General features: G+C 42.1%; 2 protein-coding genes across 3 annotated transcripts; both read right to left on the bottom strand.

The window, feature by feature from the left end:
- Positions 1–5,422: 5,422 nt before the first annotated feature.
- LOC104426876 (protein FAM98A) lies at positions 5,423–9,676 on the bottom strand. Of its 2 annotated transcripts, none has more exons than XM_039304749.1 (8): positions 9,365–9,676; positions 7,436–7,516; positions 7,220–7,308; positions 7,056–7,130; positions 6,664–6,764; positions 6,500–6,577; positions 6,187–6,249; positions 5,423–5,840 (listed from the first exon to the last, which is right to left on the bottom strand). In XM_039304749.1, exons 1-8 carry the CDS (start codon positions 9,485–9,487, stop codon positions 5,740–5,742), a joined length of 711 nt encoding a protein of 236 aa, XP_039160683.1. In that variant the 5' UTR covers positions 9,488–9,676; the 3' UTR covers positions 5,423–5,739. The 2 variants fall into 2 exon arrangements, with proteins under 2 accessions (XP_039160683.1, XP_039160682.1); XM_039304748.1 differs by having other exon boundaries at positions 6,380–6,577; positions 9,365–9,675.
- Positions 9,677–13,009: 3,333 nt separating this feature from the next.
- Positions 13,010–16,228, bottom strand: LOC120289984 (F-box/kelch-repeat protein At3g24760-like). The gene is given in 3 exon segments (XM_039305406.1): positions 13,010–15,791; positions 15,794–16,022; positions 16,223–16,228. Coding segments are annotated over 3 exon segments (1,218 nt in total). The 3' UTR covers positions 13,010–14,808.
- Positions 16,229–17,634: the final 1,406 nt, after the last annotated feature.

Here is a 17,634-nt window from a genome sequence, read left to right as displayed (position 1 = left end):
CCCATAAATTTTGTATAAATTATCTCCTTTTTTGTAATTGAAGAATGAAATAGTGAGGTGCAAAATGTTAACTGTTAACTAAAGTAGAATCCTTTGTTGGACATAGTCTTAATTTAAGGGTGAACCAAGATAAAATCTTGCGTCTTAAATTCTCGTTCTCACTTTTATTCCCGATTTCCTTGTAATTATGCGCCGAATCCTAACAAAGAGAAGATATGGACAGAACTACGTTAATAGGGTAAGTAGTTGGAGTGGAGCATAGACAAAATAGCATGAATAAAAAGCAAAGGAAATTGAAGCTCTATTCATTTCGTGGAAAACATGGCGTTTCTGAAAAATATTTTTTAGGAAGTCATTTTTTAGAAAAATAACTATATTTTCTAATGTTCGGTTGAAATTTAAAAATGAATTAGAAAATATTTTTCACCTTTGGTAAGGAAAATCATTTCCTACACATACTCATTTTCAATAATTTTCAATTTTTTCCTTCCTTTCCATTTCTTTTTTTCTTTTCTTTCTTTTCATCTTCTTCCTTGGCCTTGACTAGTCATCGGCCATGGCAGTGATTGGTAGCCTCACCCCAGACCGACAAGGCTCAAGCTCGCTAGATTTCGGCGAGGCTCCGCCTCCCTTGATCTGGTGAAGTCGAGGTTTGTCGGGTGAGCTCGGCTTCGCCAAATCTTACAAGTTGGGTGGGGCTCGGGCCTCGCTGAGCTCGCTAGAGCCCAACGAACCTCCGGCGAGAGTCGAGCTCGGTGGCCTAGGGCAAGCTTGGCTTCACCAAATCGGCGAGGCTCAAGCCGGCTCGCGGTCGGTCGCCGATTGCCACCATGGCCAGCTACTAGCCAAGGCCAAAGAAGAAGATGAAAAGGAAAGAAACAAAAGAAAAATAAAACTCAATTTAATAAAAACTCAATTTAATAAAAAAAAAATATAAAAATAAAATGAAAATGTGATTGGTAAAAGAAAGTAAGGTGGAAGAAGTTATGAAAAACATTTTCCATTTTTGAAAAGTGGAAAACATTTTCCCCATTTTTGAAGGTGTTTTTTTTTTTTTTAATAGCGGAAAACATTTTTCTTGGCTAGTTCATTTTCCATGAAATGAATACCAGAAAATTCGAAAAGCGTTCTCTTAGAAGTTATTTTTTTGTGAAATGAATGGAGCCTGCGAGGAATGCCAATGTATGATCCACCGAGTCCTTCTATGATACTATGTTAGATAAAATGTTTTTCTTAAAATCTCGAACAATTAGGTGAAAAATTCAAATTCTAGCACTTCAAATAAAGTCATATGCCAAACCATTTAGTGCAAAAGTACAAGGCTTTAGAGAATATATCTTATATCTTATGGCACAAGTTACCCAAAAAAAAAAAAAACCTTAAATGATGCCACTATGACACATTTAGTCAAACCTTTTTCTATGATACCAAATATTTCAAACTTATATCTGTGTAACATATTTATCTTCCTTTAAGTTTTGTTAATGAGAACCATTAAAAATCTACCTACATAAATGCTAAGAAGCAAAGAGTTTTGACATGGTTTCAAGTGGCTTAAGTGAAAAAAACAACAACATTGTTTTGGCTAAAAAATAATCTAACAGAACCTTGATATAAGGTAAATGTATCATATAGATACAAGTTGAGGAATTTTATGTCACAAGAAAAAATTTAAGGTATATGTGTCGCGGTATGTATAGCTTAGAGTTTTTGATGTCATAAAAATATTTATGGTAAACATATCAAAGTGAGTATAGTCTAGAGTTTTTTTTGTGACTTTTCCTTGAATCTTAAAATTTCTCCTTTACTTGAGGGCCTATTTGATAACAGAGGCCTTAAGCATGCAAATACATTTGGGCAAACAACTTCTTGTAGCCCAATTATTGTGCATGATGAATGGGAAACCCCGTGAGTAAGTGAAAATAGGGTATGATGAGAAATCAAGCATCAAAACCTGTGTCTCTAATACACAAAATAAAGTTATATGCTCAACCATTTTCTCCAAAAGCTCAAATCATTATAGTGTGGTGCATAATATATATTATATCTTACCATACCCAATCAATTACAAACTCGAAGTTACCAAGATCCGTTAGCTTCTACATCACATGAAAGTTTGCAAATGTGTATCATGTCCGCTATGCCGTGTACAAGGGAGAGAGATGGATAGATAAGCCAAGCAACAAGAGCATCGTTAGTACCCGATTATTTAACTAGGAAGTAGACTTCAAAAGCCAACGTCGATCTTGAACTAAAGGTTTCAACAAGGCACCAATTTCCACAATTCCTGTCTCGGCAGGAAAATAAACAGATTTGCATTTTTGGCCTGGAGCTTTAGAATGATTTTCATTTCAGTCCTATTTAATTTTGGACCTTCCTCCATGCAAACTACCAACGATGTATCTATGGAAGGACATTTATCTGTGTCCTTTTATCTCTTTTACGTTACTCCTCCTCAAAAGATAAACTAAAGAGCAATTTTGTCTAGTCATATTCATCTCACTACAATGATTAATTCCTACCAGTAGAGGGATTTGTGACAAGACTTCACCCATTTTCAAGGTGGATCAATAAAGAAAATTTTCAGCCACGCCATGTTTATGCATCAAAATGTTATTATGATGATTGATATATTACACCTAAAAAATGCAATCTCTCTTGAATTAGTGACTCTTATAGACTCACTATTTCACTTTTGGACGACACCTGGTCGTCCAAAATTGTGGTCATCAACCTCACCTTTTTTTTATACAAAGAAAGAGAGAAAAGAAACTCACGTTTCTGGACAGATCAGAAGAAGCCGGAAAGGCAACAAGTCTCTTGAGATCCCTAATAAAGGTTTATTGAGTGATCAAACACTTGCCTTAACTTTAGCAAATTTTATGTTCAAATCACATTATCACCCACTCATATTAATCTTGAGAGACATGCCCTCTATCCTATAGGTTTGCGTAATGCACATGTAACATGACGAGTTATATATGTCCATAGATACTAATCGGGCTGCCGAATCCAAATATCTTTCGTTGTAATAAAAGGAACCAATTCTCGTGAGCCAATTTTATGAAGGGGAAAATTGTCCAAAAAGTCTTAAACTGATTGCACTTTTGTCAATTCAGTTCTAAGCCTTTTAACTTTGCCAATTGAGTCATAAACCTTTTCACTTCTTGCCAATTTAGTCCATCCGGTCAATTTTGGCCGGAAAATACTGACGTGGACACCGGCGGTGCCACATAGGACTGCTGGCGTTGACGTGGATAATTTTTAATAATATTTTAATTTTAAAAAAATAATTTTATTTTTAAAATTTTCCATTTTTTTCTGTAATGACCCAAGCCCCATTATGTAATATTGTCCACTTTGGACATTGAGTCCTGGCTTTAAAACGCGTCACACAGATTATAGGGATCCAAGCCTTATAAACTAGCTCAGGACTCCCCCCTTAAGCGATGTGAGACTAGAGAGGACCTCTTGCCCTTCCCTATTCTTCACCCCGGCTCTGATACCATTTGTAACGACCCGAACCCCACTGTATAATATTGTCCGCTTTGGGCACTGAGTCCTCACGGCTTTAAAATGCGTCACACAAATTAGAGAGATCCAAACCTTATAAACTAACTCAGGACTCCCCCCCAAAGTGATGTGAGACTAGAGAGGACCTCTTGCCCTTCCCTGGGCTGTCACATTTTCTTTTTGGCTTTTTCCTTGGCCTTTTCTGGTGGCCGACCACCGGCCACAGGCGACAGTTGGCTGGCCTCGCCCGCCACAGGCGAGGCCCAGCCGGGTGAGGAGGAGCACCGGCGAGGGGAGCCTTCGCCCAAGCGTGGCCCGACAAGGGTTGCCTAGGTGAGGCCGACCCTCCCCCAAGCCAGGGCGGCCTTGCCGGATGTTGGCCGGGTGAGGCCGCCTTGGCCCCGGCGAGGGGAGCCCTTGCTGAGGCTCGCCCTCGCCCGAGCAATCGTCGGCCTCGCCCGAGCAAGCGTCGGCCTCGCCCAGACCAAATTTGGCGAGGCCGGCCCTCGCCTCTGGTCGAGCAGGTGTAGGCCTGTGGCCGGTGGTTGGCCATCGCCCGCCCGGCCAGGGGCGAGGTTGACTCTCGCCTGGGCAGGGGCTCCCCTCGCCGGGGCCAGGGTAACCCTTGTCGGGCCGTGCCTGGGGCAAGGGCTCCCCTCACCAGTGCTCCTCCTTGCCTGGCCGGGCCTCGCCTATGGCGGGCGAGGCCAGCCAGCCATCGCCTGTGGTGGTGGCCGACCATCGGAAAAGGCTAAAAAGAAAAAAAAGAAAAAGAATATAAAAAATGATTAAAAAATCCAAAAAAATATTAAAATATTATTAAAAATTGTCAACGTCGGTACCCGGCGGTCTACGTGGCATCGTCGACGTCCACGTCAGCATTTTCCGGCCAAAATTAGTCGGATGGACTAAATTGGCAAAAAGTGAAAATGTTTAGGACTCAATTGACAAAATTAAAAGTAGAGGTGTTAAATGGGTCCATAAACCCATTTATGGACTCATGTTTACTTAAATGGATCGTTAATGGGTCGGGCTTATTTCTCAAGGCACTCGTTAATGGGTTTTAAACATAAAAGGACTAAATTACATGGGTCTTAAATTGATCTATTATGTACTCATTTAAGACCTATTTCTCAACCCATTGAAGATAAAATCAGTAACTTAAAAAGTTTATGACTGAATTGACAAAAGTATAATAGGTGTAGGCTTTTTTGAACAATTTTCCTTTTTATGAAGCGGCAAAGAATATATATAGCCATTCAGATGAGATCACGCAAGCTTTCGTGCCAGTAACAAAGAGTAGAAATTGGAAGCATCTCTTGGGGGAAACGTCAACCTGGACAAACTCAGAGCGGACTCCATTAGTTTAGGCACATCTTGTTATTTTATAATGCTTGATTTAATCAGGGAAATCACACCAATCCCATACAGCCAATCTCCTTAAAGACGATGCTGGAAGAGATCCAGTCGCACCATGTGTTAGAAGAATTGCCCCCATGAAGGGAACGAAGGAGAGGTTCCCTTATATTTAGAGAGCATATTTAGAGAGTACTTAAAGAAATTCAGAATCCTCGACATACGCCGACCAAGAATTTCTCCAATAAATTATATGCCGGTAATTTCATCATGAAGCCATTTCCTATTACAGAGTTCTGTCAGACAAGGTTGCAACGAAGCATTAGACAGGGATAACACTCCATAGAACACAAAGTTGAAACCATGTTTGTACGCCCCTCACCTAATAATCGAACCTTGTCATTACAGAATCCTCAAGCCATATCTCTCCCAGTGAATCAAGCATGATGGCATCGTCATATTTCCTTCGATTAGGCCGATAAAACATTTTCTTAATCAGGTTGTGACAATACTCAGGAACCCCATCATCGGAGAGACTAATTTGTAATGACACTAAAAATCAAATAAAGAGATACTGGAAATGGAATATAGATACAAAAAGGTGGTCAAAACCACCAGGCAAAATGAATTACACCAATTTGTAAAAACTCAAGCACTAGCTCTGGGCTATAAACGCATTAAGATGACCCAAATAAACCTCACCCGGATCCACGAAATGAAGGGGAAAAAACACAAGCCACCTCCTAAGACCACAGGCACATAAGCCAACTTTTTCATGCATTTTGAACATTGAACTCATAAGAGACTAGATCCATTTTGCCAAGGCAATCATCTTTAGCTAAGAGAAGCACAGCGAATGATATTTCCCAACTATGCCTGGTTGCCGCCACCCCTTGAGCGGCCTCCCATCCTTCCACGACCACGCACATATCCCCTGCCACCTCCACCTCTGCCCCTCTCGTATCCACTACCTGCTATGAGGGCAACCTTAAATAAATAATTCTTAAGAAATCTAAGCACACAACAAAATATTTCAAACATTGCACAATAACTGCAGTTCGGACACGGAGCACGTGCTTGATAGTGTTGTGCCACAGGGGGGTTGGGGGTCAAAAGGCACACTATGTTCAAATTCACAAGTTACTTTTATTACACTGTGGAGCACCAGGGACATGGTCTGAAATCAACCCCCCAAAAAAAAAAAAAAAAGAAAAAGAAAATTATAAAAGAAAAAGTAGAGAAATTGAATGCAACCAAAAGATGTGTTGAATCCACCAAAGACGACCAGTACGATGCAGAAACTAGAAGCAAACTTACCACGGTAGCCCCAGCCCCTACCTCGTCCACCACCTCGACCCCAGTTTGAATATCCACCATTATCTAACAATTTCAAAAGGAATAAGGAAAGTGAATAGGTGATGGATATCCGACACATGAATGCAATGAATCACTACAGGACCTCAACTCTTGGTGAAAAGGTAATTAACCGTTGAGAAGGCACTAGTCATACCTTGATAGTTTCCGCCTTGATAATTTCCACTTTGATAGTTTCCACCTTGATAATTTCCACCTTGATAGTTTCCACTTTGATAGTCTCCACCTTGATAGTTCCTGTTTTGATAATATCCACCTTGATAGTTTCCATATCCTCCCCTTCCCCAGCTCCTCCCTCTCCCTCTACCTCGACCCCTCCCCCGACCATATGAATCTAAATATTAAAGGAGAAGAACCAGTCATCAACTTTGCTTTGGTCCAAGATAAAACCTCAAGTCACAACTTCGTCACAGCAAATACCTTCATTAACGGTATTGTAAGGAACACGTGCTTGTCTAGGCTGTTGCGGTTGATAACGATACTGAGGTTTGGGTTGATCCATTTGAACAGGAGCTTGGTACCTAAGCAAACAAATAACATATCAAACAATCATCGCATTATATCACGTCGAGCTGTGAGTACTTGCAAAACTTTATTAACAGAATGTAGCAATTTGCGATGGTATCAATAACTATCTTAACAGGTAGATTACTCAGGGAAAAGGAATATAGTGAAGTTATGTCCTAAAATTTCTAACCCAGTCCCCAAGTAAGAAGCACCAAACAAGAGACTTTAACTAAATTACTACGTGGTTGATGCTCATTATTGCAGCTTCTGAAACCCTTTAGATCATTGTGGGTGTCGTAACTTACCCAGGAGATTCTTTGTTTAGCTCCCTAGTAGACAAGGTGATTGATATCATTGAAACATGTCGAGTCATCTCCACACTGCATGAAATATTATGCTGTCGGAATTAGATAGACCATCTACAAAATTATGTACGCAATTAGATTTAAGTTTATATACTGGAGCATACGGTACTAGGCCTTCTTCGATGGGTTCCCATACATCAGTTATGCTAACTGAGCTGATGGAAGTATCCTGATGCAACCGAGGAATTCTCTTCTGCATGAATACAAGTTTGGGAAGGTGGCAATGAGAATAATTTAGTAATTTTACATCCTAATGCTTCCTTTTATCCTCTTAATAAAACAATAGCATCACATAATAAACAATTTGAACTCACACAAACCTTTATAATCTCCGCAATGGCCACTGTCTTACTGATTGCTTGTCCCATTGCTTTCAGGACAATTTCTCTAACACGTTTCTCCTACACATGAAAAGATATTATTTAAGTATATATCGAGCATATATTACAAAACTATTGGTTGGCGAAGGGAAAAATTAAGTCATCTAATTTAAGATCCTCAATCCCTAGAGGTGAAAGATAATAGAAGAATCTAAGCCAAAGACATTCATATGAAACAAGCAAAATGTTTAAATGATCTAAAGCCAGTAACCATGATGTGTGTCACACAAGAAGAAATCAACTATCTAGGAAAGGTACCAACTATTAAGGGAAAGTCATCAAATGGATCGCTCATGACATGTTGCTATAGTTTGGACATGGAATCAAGTATCAAATTCCCCATGACCATCTAATATCTAAAAATCCAGCAATGGTTTGGACATGGAAGAATAATGAACCTACACTATGGAAGCCATAATAGACCAAGAATAACCATGAAAACAATGGGATCTTCAAGCAGCATGCCATGAACAATCAGAAGTGACTTGTAGGAGAATACCCAAATCAATGGTGACTGGCAAATGATGACCACTAGCATCACTAAATTACAATGCAGAACGAGCAAGTTTAACTTTCAGCTCAGCACATGCATGAGAAAAATCACAAGGAATGTGGTCGATTTAACGATTATCGTAGGAAGACAGCCACACCATGGAAAGTTATTCTGAAAATGGTCTCCATATTGACCAAAAAGTAGCCACAGTAATCATTCTGTAGAATTTCTATTTCCAACAACAGATTAGACACATAACACGACACTAATTCCTTGGAAATAAAGCTCAAAGCATCTGGGCACACTCCCAAATACGGACATGCCTCAGCTTTCACCGGATAATATATCTTCATCAAGTAATTTACAACCCCCTCCCCTCTTCTCCTTACTTTTTGTTCTCTCTCTCTCCAAAAGAAAACATAATAACAAAGTGCAATCCAAATTCACATCCTCCGCAAAAGCAGCCTGAACTGGTATTCTTTTGTAAAGCGAAGCCTAATCAGATCTCCTAAAAATTCCCTGCTTTCAAGCAGCTCCACCTCAACAATTTTCTTCGAAAACATCGAGTTCCTTCTTTCGCAGCAACTTAAACAAGCTTGAAAAATGCTTCCACATCCCAATCTTGGGTTCAACTCGTAAGATGGCACTATCAACTATTCGGTCAAGCGTGCATCTTCTCAAAACAAGCCACTCAGGCGTCTCTGTCTCTCCCTACACGTCAGGGAAGATTTCCACCGAAGGAGCCCCCGCAGATCCATCTGACTACTTACTTTCACTCTATAACTAACTGGCAACTGCTGTTCGATTGGGAGAATCCAATCAAACTCGCCGCACGATAAACCAGCATGCATTCCGCCGCAAAAGCAAGGTCACGAGACGACAACATCTCGTTTCTCACAGGCAGCTCATCCGTAGATGTACGGCGAGGACACCGACTATCAAACCTCTGATTTCCGTCGAGCTCAAGCTACTAGCAAACTGCCGCTCACTTAGGAAACCCCAAAAAAAAAAAAAAAAAAAAAAAAAACGAAGAAACGCCGCGCACAGAAGACCAGCACGCGTGCCGCCACACGACCGAGGTCAAGCCACTACCGAATCAACGCCGACGAACCGAACAAACAGAAGACCAAATGCGAAAAGAAATCGCGAGGCGCAATCGAAGCCCCAGCGGAACACCAGGGGCAAAAAAATCAGGTACGACGCGACTCGAAATCGCCAAACCTAAACCCGTCGAGGAAACGACGGGAGGACTCGGCGACGCGGAAGCGAAGAGAGGCGCGCGCGATTGCACGGACGGGCGGCGCATCGAAGAGGAGAGAGTAAGCGCAAGCGCGAGCGCGAGCGGGAGCGAGAGAGAGGGGGAGGGAGAGAAGGACCTGGAGGAGAGTGGAGGCGTAGCTGATGTAGTTGCGGATGAGGCCCTGGGTGGTGATGCGGATCTCGTTCTCGTTTATCGGCGACTCCGGCTTCGGCTTCTCCACTCTCTGGTATCGGTCCATGGCCGTCGGTCGCTCCTTCCTCCCCTCCTCTCGGCGTCGCAGAAAACCCTAAAACCCCAGTCGCAAGGCAAAAAGCACTGCACAGCACAGCACCAGCACAGCTAGCGACGCCCCCGCGAGAGAGAGAGAGGAGAAGAGAGAGAGAGAGAGAGAGAGTGGCTGAGGCAAAACCACAAAAGGGCTAAAACCTCAAAAGCCTAGGGGAGAGAGAGAGGGGGAGGGAGGGCTGTTCGCCTGCGCGCGGCCTTACACGTGGCGCGCCCTCGCACGAGAACCGATCTCGATGGAATTTTGACCCTTGGATTGGAAAGGGGAGGAGAGGGGGCTTACGCGCTCCCTTCCCTAGGGGCGAGACAGAATGATTCAATCCAACGCGAATCTCCTCTCTCTCCCGGTCACGTGGAGCACGTGCCCCCTCCCCCCTCGGCAAACGCCTGACCTGACCCTCGTTCGCACGGAACGCCCTCCTCGAGGCCCCTTGCTGCGCAAGTTCTTCTCCTTTTCCTTTCCAAGGTCTCAACTTACAGAGGAAGGTACCTCCTCCACCAAGACCAAGAACAAAAAAAGGTCACGGGCTTCTGACGTTTTTACTGTTGTGGATATTTCTTTCTCATATAAGAACAACATATTTAAGCAAGCGCTCCGAGAGCAATTGTCGACAACATGTAACCTATTTAGAGATTTACTTGTTAATTACCAAAGTCGCTTGCTTAAAGTATATGCTCGCTTTCCCTACCCTCATTTACTAGATTTTGCTCGACGACCTTTGGCCTTTTACTTTCAAATTTCGATCTTAAAAGTTAGTCTTTCCCGATAGCCTCAATAATTTCCTTCTCACACATCCAACTTGAGTTGGAGTAGGAATAATCTGTAACTTTTCCATGTGATTGTTAGGTCTAAACTTATTAGTGATCATTAACAGGCTTTTACTCGCACTTATAAATTCATGTGACTGTTAGATCCAGACTTGTTGGCAACCAAGTTTTTACAACCGATGTGTGATAGTGTCAACAATCTTTCCCTTACACATCTGACTTAGATTAGAGCAGAAACAACCCATAACTTTCCCGTGTTGGCTCCCTCACCCCAAAACAACCCATAACTCTCTTGTGTGGCTGTTAGGTCCAGACTTATTGGCAACCGAATTCTAATACTAGTGTTGGGTGGTTTCGGTCCTCCCTCACCCCTAATGTTAGTATTACCCGGCTTTTTTCTCACACTACCTATAACTCTCCCTCAACAATCCTCCCTTCACATGTTGGGACCAGTAACTCTCCCTTGTGGTTGGGCTTGAGTCGAAGCAAGAACAACCTGTAACTCTCTCATGTAACTCAGGAACAACTCATAACTCTCCCGTACATCGGACTTGGGTTGGAGTAGGAACAACCTGTAACTCTCCCATGTGGCCGTTGGTTCCAGACTTATTGGCAATTGAGTTTTGGTACTAGTGATGAGTGCTCCCTCACCCCAAAAGTTAGTACTATATGGCTTTTCCTCACACTACCTGTGACTCTCCCTCAACAATCCCCCCTTCACACATTGGGGATGTGTTGGAGTGGAAACTACTCGTAATTCTCCCTTATAGTTCTACAATCGATCACACTACCCGTAACTCTCCCTCAACAATACCCCCTTCACACATCGGGCCTGTGTTGGAGTGGGAACTACCCGTAACTCTCCCTTGTGGTTCTACAGTTGATGTATCGGGGCTTGGATCAAAGCAAAAACAACTCGTAACTCTCCCGTGTGGCTCAAGAACAACCCGTAACTCTCCCATGTGGGAGTTGGGTCCAAACTTATTAGCAACTGAGTTTCTACAACTGATGTGAGACAAGTGTCAACAATTTCCCTCTCACACATCAAACTTGGGTCAAATTAGGAACAACCTGTAACTCTCTCGTGTGGCTATTGGGTCCAGACTTAACTCTCTCGTGTGGCTATTAGGTACGGACTTATTAGCAACCGAGTTCTAATACTAGTGTTTCAATCCTCCCTTATCTTAAAAGTTAGCTTAAAGGGTTAGGTTTTCCCTCACATTTATAACTGACTACTAGCCCCTTCCAAAATTGATGTGGACAGTCTCAAGATTATAACTGTTGATGCGGTCCGGATGAAAAGAACCATCGCACTCGGTAAAGATTGATGGTTTGCCAACTAATGCCAACAACCCACCAATGTATATAACAAAACTAGGTGCAACAAGGGATGCGTAAAAAGTTTACCAAGACGATAAACCATGTCCACCGTCAAAATAGCGACGTCTCTCAAACTCATTTTCTCGTATGAAGACATCTCAACATCATTGGTTTCCAAAGTCTAACGCTTGATTTGCCGTTTGCTTAAAGAGAAAAGGATGTGGGAGAAAAAGTGACCAAGCAAATCCTTTTCATTGTCAAGTTTGGACAAAGTGTGTGGTCATTTCTGCAGCGCTTTCCTTCTTCTATGTCTCCTCTTGCTAAGACAGATCCTGCGGTGGAAATTTAACCACACATCTTTCACCACAGTCTTCAACCAAATAAGTAGATGACATTAAAAAAAAAAAAAAATCACAAAACGAACGACTAGAATCACAATAAGTCTTGAGGAGGTACTTTCAAATAGAGAATAGAATGGACCTGAAGCAGGAACAGTGAATATTCAGTGGATGGTAATGAAGCGGACAATTCGCTGCAATCACATGAAGCTACTTCACCACAAGAACCACTACCAAAGTTGCAGATGCCAAAAGAATTACACACAAGTAGACGGTACACAACCAGGCCCTACTGCCTAAAGTAATAAAAGAAGAACAAGGAACCGATCACGTGATGTGGGTTGCGCTGCTTAGGCCTAGTTCTTCTTCCAAGTTAACATGACACAACTTCGAATGCAACTTGTTGGAATATTTAAATAACAAATCACATCTTCATCTAATAACTTAAACTTTTAGAACGGTTAATAGTGATACTACAAAATTTGAAATGGTATCAAAGTTAGAGGTCTTGAGTTGGAATTTTCCAAGTCCATTTGTCTCCCCAAATAAATTTCTACACTTAGTACTAGCCAAAAAAACCAGACTAAGTGTATTAGAATATTTAAATAATAGGCCACATCTTCATCTAATAACTTAAACTTTTAAAACAGGGTTTCACAAAATCTCACACGACTAATGTTGGGGATAAACCAATTTCGGATCATGAATGACAAACAATTTCCACCTCAAGAACATTGATCATATAAAGGCCATAGGCAGGACGGCAGAAGCATCAATACTGCAGAATTTCAATGATAAACATGTACATTATGTGCATCTCCACTAAAAATTAAAGCTTTAACAGAGCAAACTGAAATACGTTGTCTAGAAACATACTAGGAGAAGCATATGCATGGAAGTGAACCCAAACACCGTATATCAGCAATGAAGAAAATGACTACAGAACAGGCTTTAGATGAGCTTTCTACGGAACAGGTACTTCCAGTAAAAAATAAAATGGACTGAAGCAGGGGACGGGAAATTTTGAGTGGTGGTAATGAAGCGGACAATTCATTGCAATCACGTGAAGCTACTTTTCTACATTAACCATTAGCATAGTCATTCTGTAACAGATTACAGATTTAAAAGAATTACACAAAGTAGACAGTACATGGCCAGGGCTGAAGAAAGAAAGAAAGAGGAACCAACTGGCGATCCGAGTGTGCAGCTTCGGTCTATTTCTTCTCTGTGAATTAACATGAGACAGGAAATCAAATGCAACTAATGTCACGTGGAAGAACTGATTTCAAATGATTATTTATCTTCACCTGAAAAACATTGATTACAGCAAAGAGATAAAGCCATGGGCAGGACGGCAGAACATTGATATTTGCAGTATTTGAATGCTAAACATGTACACCACCACTAAAATGTAAAGCTTGGACAGGAATCTGAAATAGAATGTCTAGAAGCACACTAGGAGCAGCATATGACATGGATGTGAACCCAGGCAACTTATCCTGGTGATGAAGAAAATGGCACTAGAACAGTCTCTAGATGAGCTTTCTTTTATGAACTGGTCACTATCAAAGCGCAACAACACTGAATTTTACAACAGTCAGGGAAAGAGAGAAGTGAGAGTATTGATACAACAGGATCCACAAATTCTCACTGCAGGGAAAGAATGTTCAGAACATTCTAGCAAAACTTACTCGCAATAGATGCATTAATCATCAACAAAGAGTAAGAACAAGCACATCAAGAAATTCATAAGAGAATAAAACTGACAAAAATGTGAAGAAGTACAAAAGAAATGTTAATAACTGCTATATTGAGGAAGGCTTTAGATCAATGCCTCTGGATGGGAAAAACTTGAAGGAAAGAGAGAATATAGCGACCCTTCATCTCTCCTGTATAGTGTATACAATCTTCGACCATAATCCTGCAGTTTTCAACTAAATTCCTACTAAAACAATTGACAACTCCTATATGGCCAAAGAAAAAGGGAAAAACCAGCAGCTTAACAATAATTGGACCATCCAAGATGGCCATATGATGCACATTATCCTTCAGAAGTTAACATTTGTAGTGGCCTTACAATGGATATTTCCCTTACCCTATAGAGAATAATAATGGAAGGACAGGCACTCCAGAAGTTAGAACGCTCGCAGATGTTCAGATAAACTGATACGTAGGAAAAACTCTACATCGAACTTGAAGGTAGAACCACGAACTCATCACTAACACAGGACTGTCGAAAACCTTAGAGATCTGCTTTACATTTCCCCCGTAAAAACTTCAACTAACTGAAGTATCATTCTCCCTGTGACAACCTTTTCAAACCATGCCATTAATAAACCAAAGACTCAAACATCAAATCTGCTACTCATGCAGAGGGAAATAGAGTAAAGTCTTACCTATAACTCCGGCACCCCAAGTAGAACCTCAACAGGCCGTCAAGGTAAATGCACAAAATGACTATGTCATTTAAGAGAAGTCTCATACAAGTATCCTAGGGTAACATTCATGAAATGACCACGTATCAGTTATGAGACCACCACGTCGACAACACGCACAGGGAAAGGTTGCTGAAACAAGCAAAGTTTACTCGCAAAGAAAGGTTGCACAGTCATTATTCTTCCTTAATTCTATCAGAAAGATCAAATACATTTTAGTACATAAGGTAAACATGAACAAAGAATTTCTGGTGTAACAGATTCAAACTATGGCATCCTTACAATGTGCAACAAAATGATTATAAACATATCAGCTTACAATGATATATAATGGCACATATGCTTATACACCTGCCATTAGGCACAAGGCATAGATAGCCCCGGCACAATTCACACCCAGGAGGACGAGTCAGTCAGGCAGCTTCATCGGCTTCGCCGTGAAGAACAGTATGAATTGAAACGGCGGAACAAAAGCTGAAGACCTTGTGGAACTTATTCACGGGAGATGGCAAATCCGGTAGCCTCCTCCAGCTGCACCTGCCATAATCACTACCAATCTCACAGACACAAGCAGGGTACTTCTTATGATACTCCTCATTAAACACATAAATCATATCACCCGATCCAACGCATTTCAAGCTCGCGAATTTATCTTCCTCCTCGCTATCGACCAGCCCATTGAGCAAATTGGAGGGCATGATCGCGATTTCCCTGAATTCCATGCTCGTCTCATCAATCTGCCACAAGTTAAACGACGGCCCGCTCGGCCCGACGCACATGCCCGCCAGGACCAGCCGTTGCCGACACGCGATCAAGAAAGAAAACAGGACCCCGGGCGGTCTCAGAGTCTGCACGTCGCTCCAGATCCGATCGCGCAGGTCGAAGCACGACACGAAGCTAGAATAGATCCCGAACACATAAAACCTACCGCGGAAGAGCGCCGACGACAGGGACTGCGACGAGTTCCCGGGGCGGAAGTCGGCGGGCAAGGGAGGGCAGAGGTCCCAGCGGTCGGACCGGGGGTCGTAAATCTCGACCGCCAGCCGGTCCTCGATGTCGACGAGGTTGCCGACGAAGCCGTCGCCCCCGACGACGACGAACCGCAGGCCGGGGCCGGGGCCGGGGCCGGGGCCGGGGCCGCGGTCGTCGGGGAAGACGGCGAGGAGGGGGTTGAGGCGGGAGAAGTGGAGCGGGGAGGTGGAGCGCCAGGAGTCGCGGAAGACGCGGGTGAAGGAGAAGGCCGGGGTGGTGGTGAAGAGGAAGCCGGAGGAGGCGGTGAAGGCGCGGTGGGTGTGGGTGGGGAGGCGGAACCAGGCGTCGGAGAGGGGGTCGAAGGCGAAGGACTGGTTGTTGCGGGAGGAGGTGTTGTGGATGCCGTAGAGGAAGAACCAGGGGAAGAAGAAGAAGAAGAAGAAGAAGAAGGGCCGGCGGCGCTAGAATTGGTTGAAGAGGAGGTGATGATGGAGCGCCAGAGCTTGCAGACGGAGGAGGCGCGGAGGAGGGAGGGGACGGGGAGGAGGGAGAGGATGAGGTCGATGAGGTCGGTGGAGAGGAGTTGATGGTGGTCAGCGACGGCAGGCAGTCCGACATCGCCGGTGGATGATTGGGGGAGCTTCGGGAGGCTTTGCTGCTGGGGGATGGTGTCGTGTCGGGACAGGCACGGAGGGCGTTGAGCTTGTGCGGGGGTTAGTTGGTGGGGGAAGACGGAGAAGGGTAGTTATACGCGTTGCTGCGGGGGTGAAGCGGGGGAGTGGGGAGGAATGGCGGTACACTCTTTTTAGTTTTTACTTCTCTTTTGAAATTACTAATTTAGGTTCGAGGTAACACCGCCATGATTTCAAAATCATAACTAACTTTTGTGACGTGAACATCACGAAATTATAGTTGAATCTTAGAAAATATAAATAGTATAATTGACATGATAGTCATTTTATTAATTCCATCTAACTTGATTAATAAAAAATACTAATATGGCTCTCTCCTTTTTTATTTTATTTTTATTTTTTATTTATAAATGTTCTCTCTCCAACACGGCAATGACGTGGCTAAAACACGATATATAATGTTAAAACAATGTCACTTTGATCCAAATATAATTTTTAATACAAAAATTTATTTAAATTAAATAGACAAAAATAAGCTAAATTTTTTGTAGCCTTGGCCGCTACCACCCCACCGTCATCGAGCTCCCCGCACCCCGTCAACCATTCTCCCACCAAGGGCTGCCTGTTTCCCTTTCTTCTTTTTGTTTTTTTTTTTTTTTTTTAGCTTATTTCTTTTATATATATATCGCATTAAGAATCAAATTTGGACTAAAATAACGTCATTTTGGCCACGTCATCACCATGAAGGATAAAGAAAAAATATATATATATAAAAAAAGCTACGTCGGCATTCTAGATGTCAAATTGTACAGAATTAACAAAATAATTGATTGCACCAATTAGATAAATTTTAGAATTTGATTACATTTTTTGCAAGTTTAGAGACTCAATTATATTTTAGTGACGAGTTTTAGGACTTTTAGTTAACATTTTTAAAAAAAAAAATTTCAAATCAGTACATTTATACAATGTTCATTCAAACTAATTATCGGTGAAGACAATACCGTACTTCATGAATTTGGATTTGGATTCAAAGCCTATATTTCTGACTGAATTGAGAGAGCGAACTCGAGAACTCGACATGGACCGAACTCGTACCAAGTTCCGAGCGGATGTTTGGGCGCCTGCTAAAAGCGGTAAGTTTCAACATCCAATGCAGAAAAAAGAAGCAGCAAATATTGCATCAGGAAGTTCTTCTTGAGGAAATATTTTGGTCGCTCCTGCAGCATTATTCGTTCAACCACAAAGAAAGATTGGAAAAGTGGTTGAACAACTTTCTCGTCACACGAAGAAGAAGAAGCGAGAACGAAGTTCTCAAAAACTAGGGAAAAAAATTGACATTTTATTGGGTCAGTCTGAAGGGAGGGAAGAACTTTTGTCCTCGACAGCTTAAAAAGGAAGAAGAAATTGTCCCGATTTGAGGTCTGGAGGGATTAACTGTGTCAAAGCCCATCTAATTTGTCAACATCAATATTGTTTACAATGAAATTTCTACTTCTATACTTCTCTATTTCTTTGTTTAGGTTTAGAACATAAATCCATTTGGTAACGCAATTTAATTTTTTTCTATTAAAAATATATTTGAAAAAGAAATCGAAACTAAAATTTTTAACTTACCGATTTGAAATAGAAATT

Source organism: Eucalyptus grandis, chromosome 11, assembly GCF_016545825.1.
Source record: "Eucalyptus grandis isolate ANBG69807.140 chromosome 11, ASM1654582v1, whole genome shotgun sequence".
NCBI lineage: Eukaryota > Viridiplantae > Streptophyta > Magnoliopsida > Myrtales > Myrtaceae > Eucalyptus > Eucalyptus grandis.
This window is presented reverse-complemented; position numbering and strand designations above follow the sequence as displayed.

Excerpts from the sequence above, each read along its gene's own strand:
- LOC104426876 (XM_039304748.1), bottom strand. The coding sequence starts at position 9,487 with ATGGACCGATACCAGAGAGTGGAGAAGCCGAAGCCGGAGTCGCCGATA. Across the intron at positions 7,131-7,219 it reads ATCGAAGAAGGCCTAGTACC|TGTGGAGATGACTCGACATG; the intron begins GTATGCTCCAGT and ends TATTTCATGCAG. Across the intron at positions 6,578-6,663 it reads TTACAATACCGTTAATGAAG|ATTCATATGGTCGGGGGAGG; the intron begins GTATTTGCTGTG and ends TTTAATATTTAG.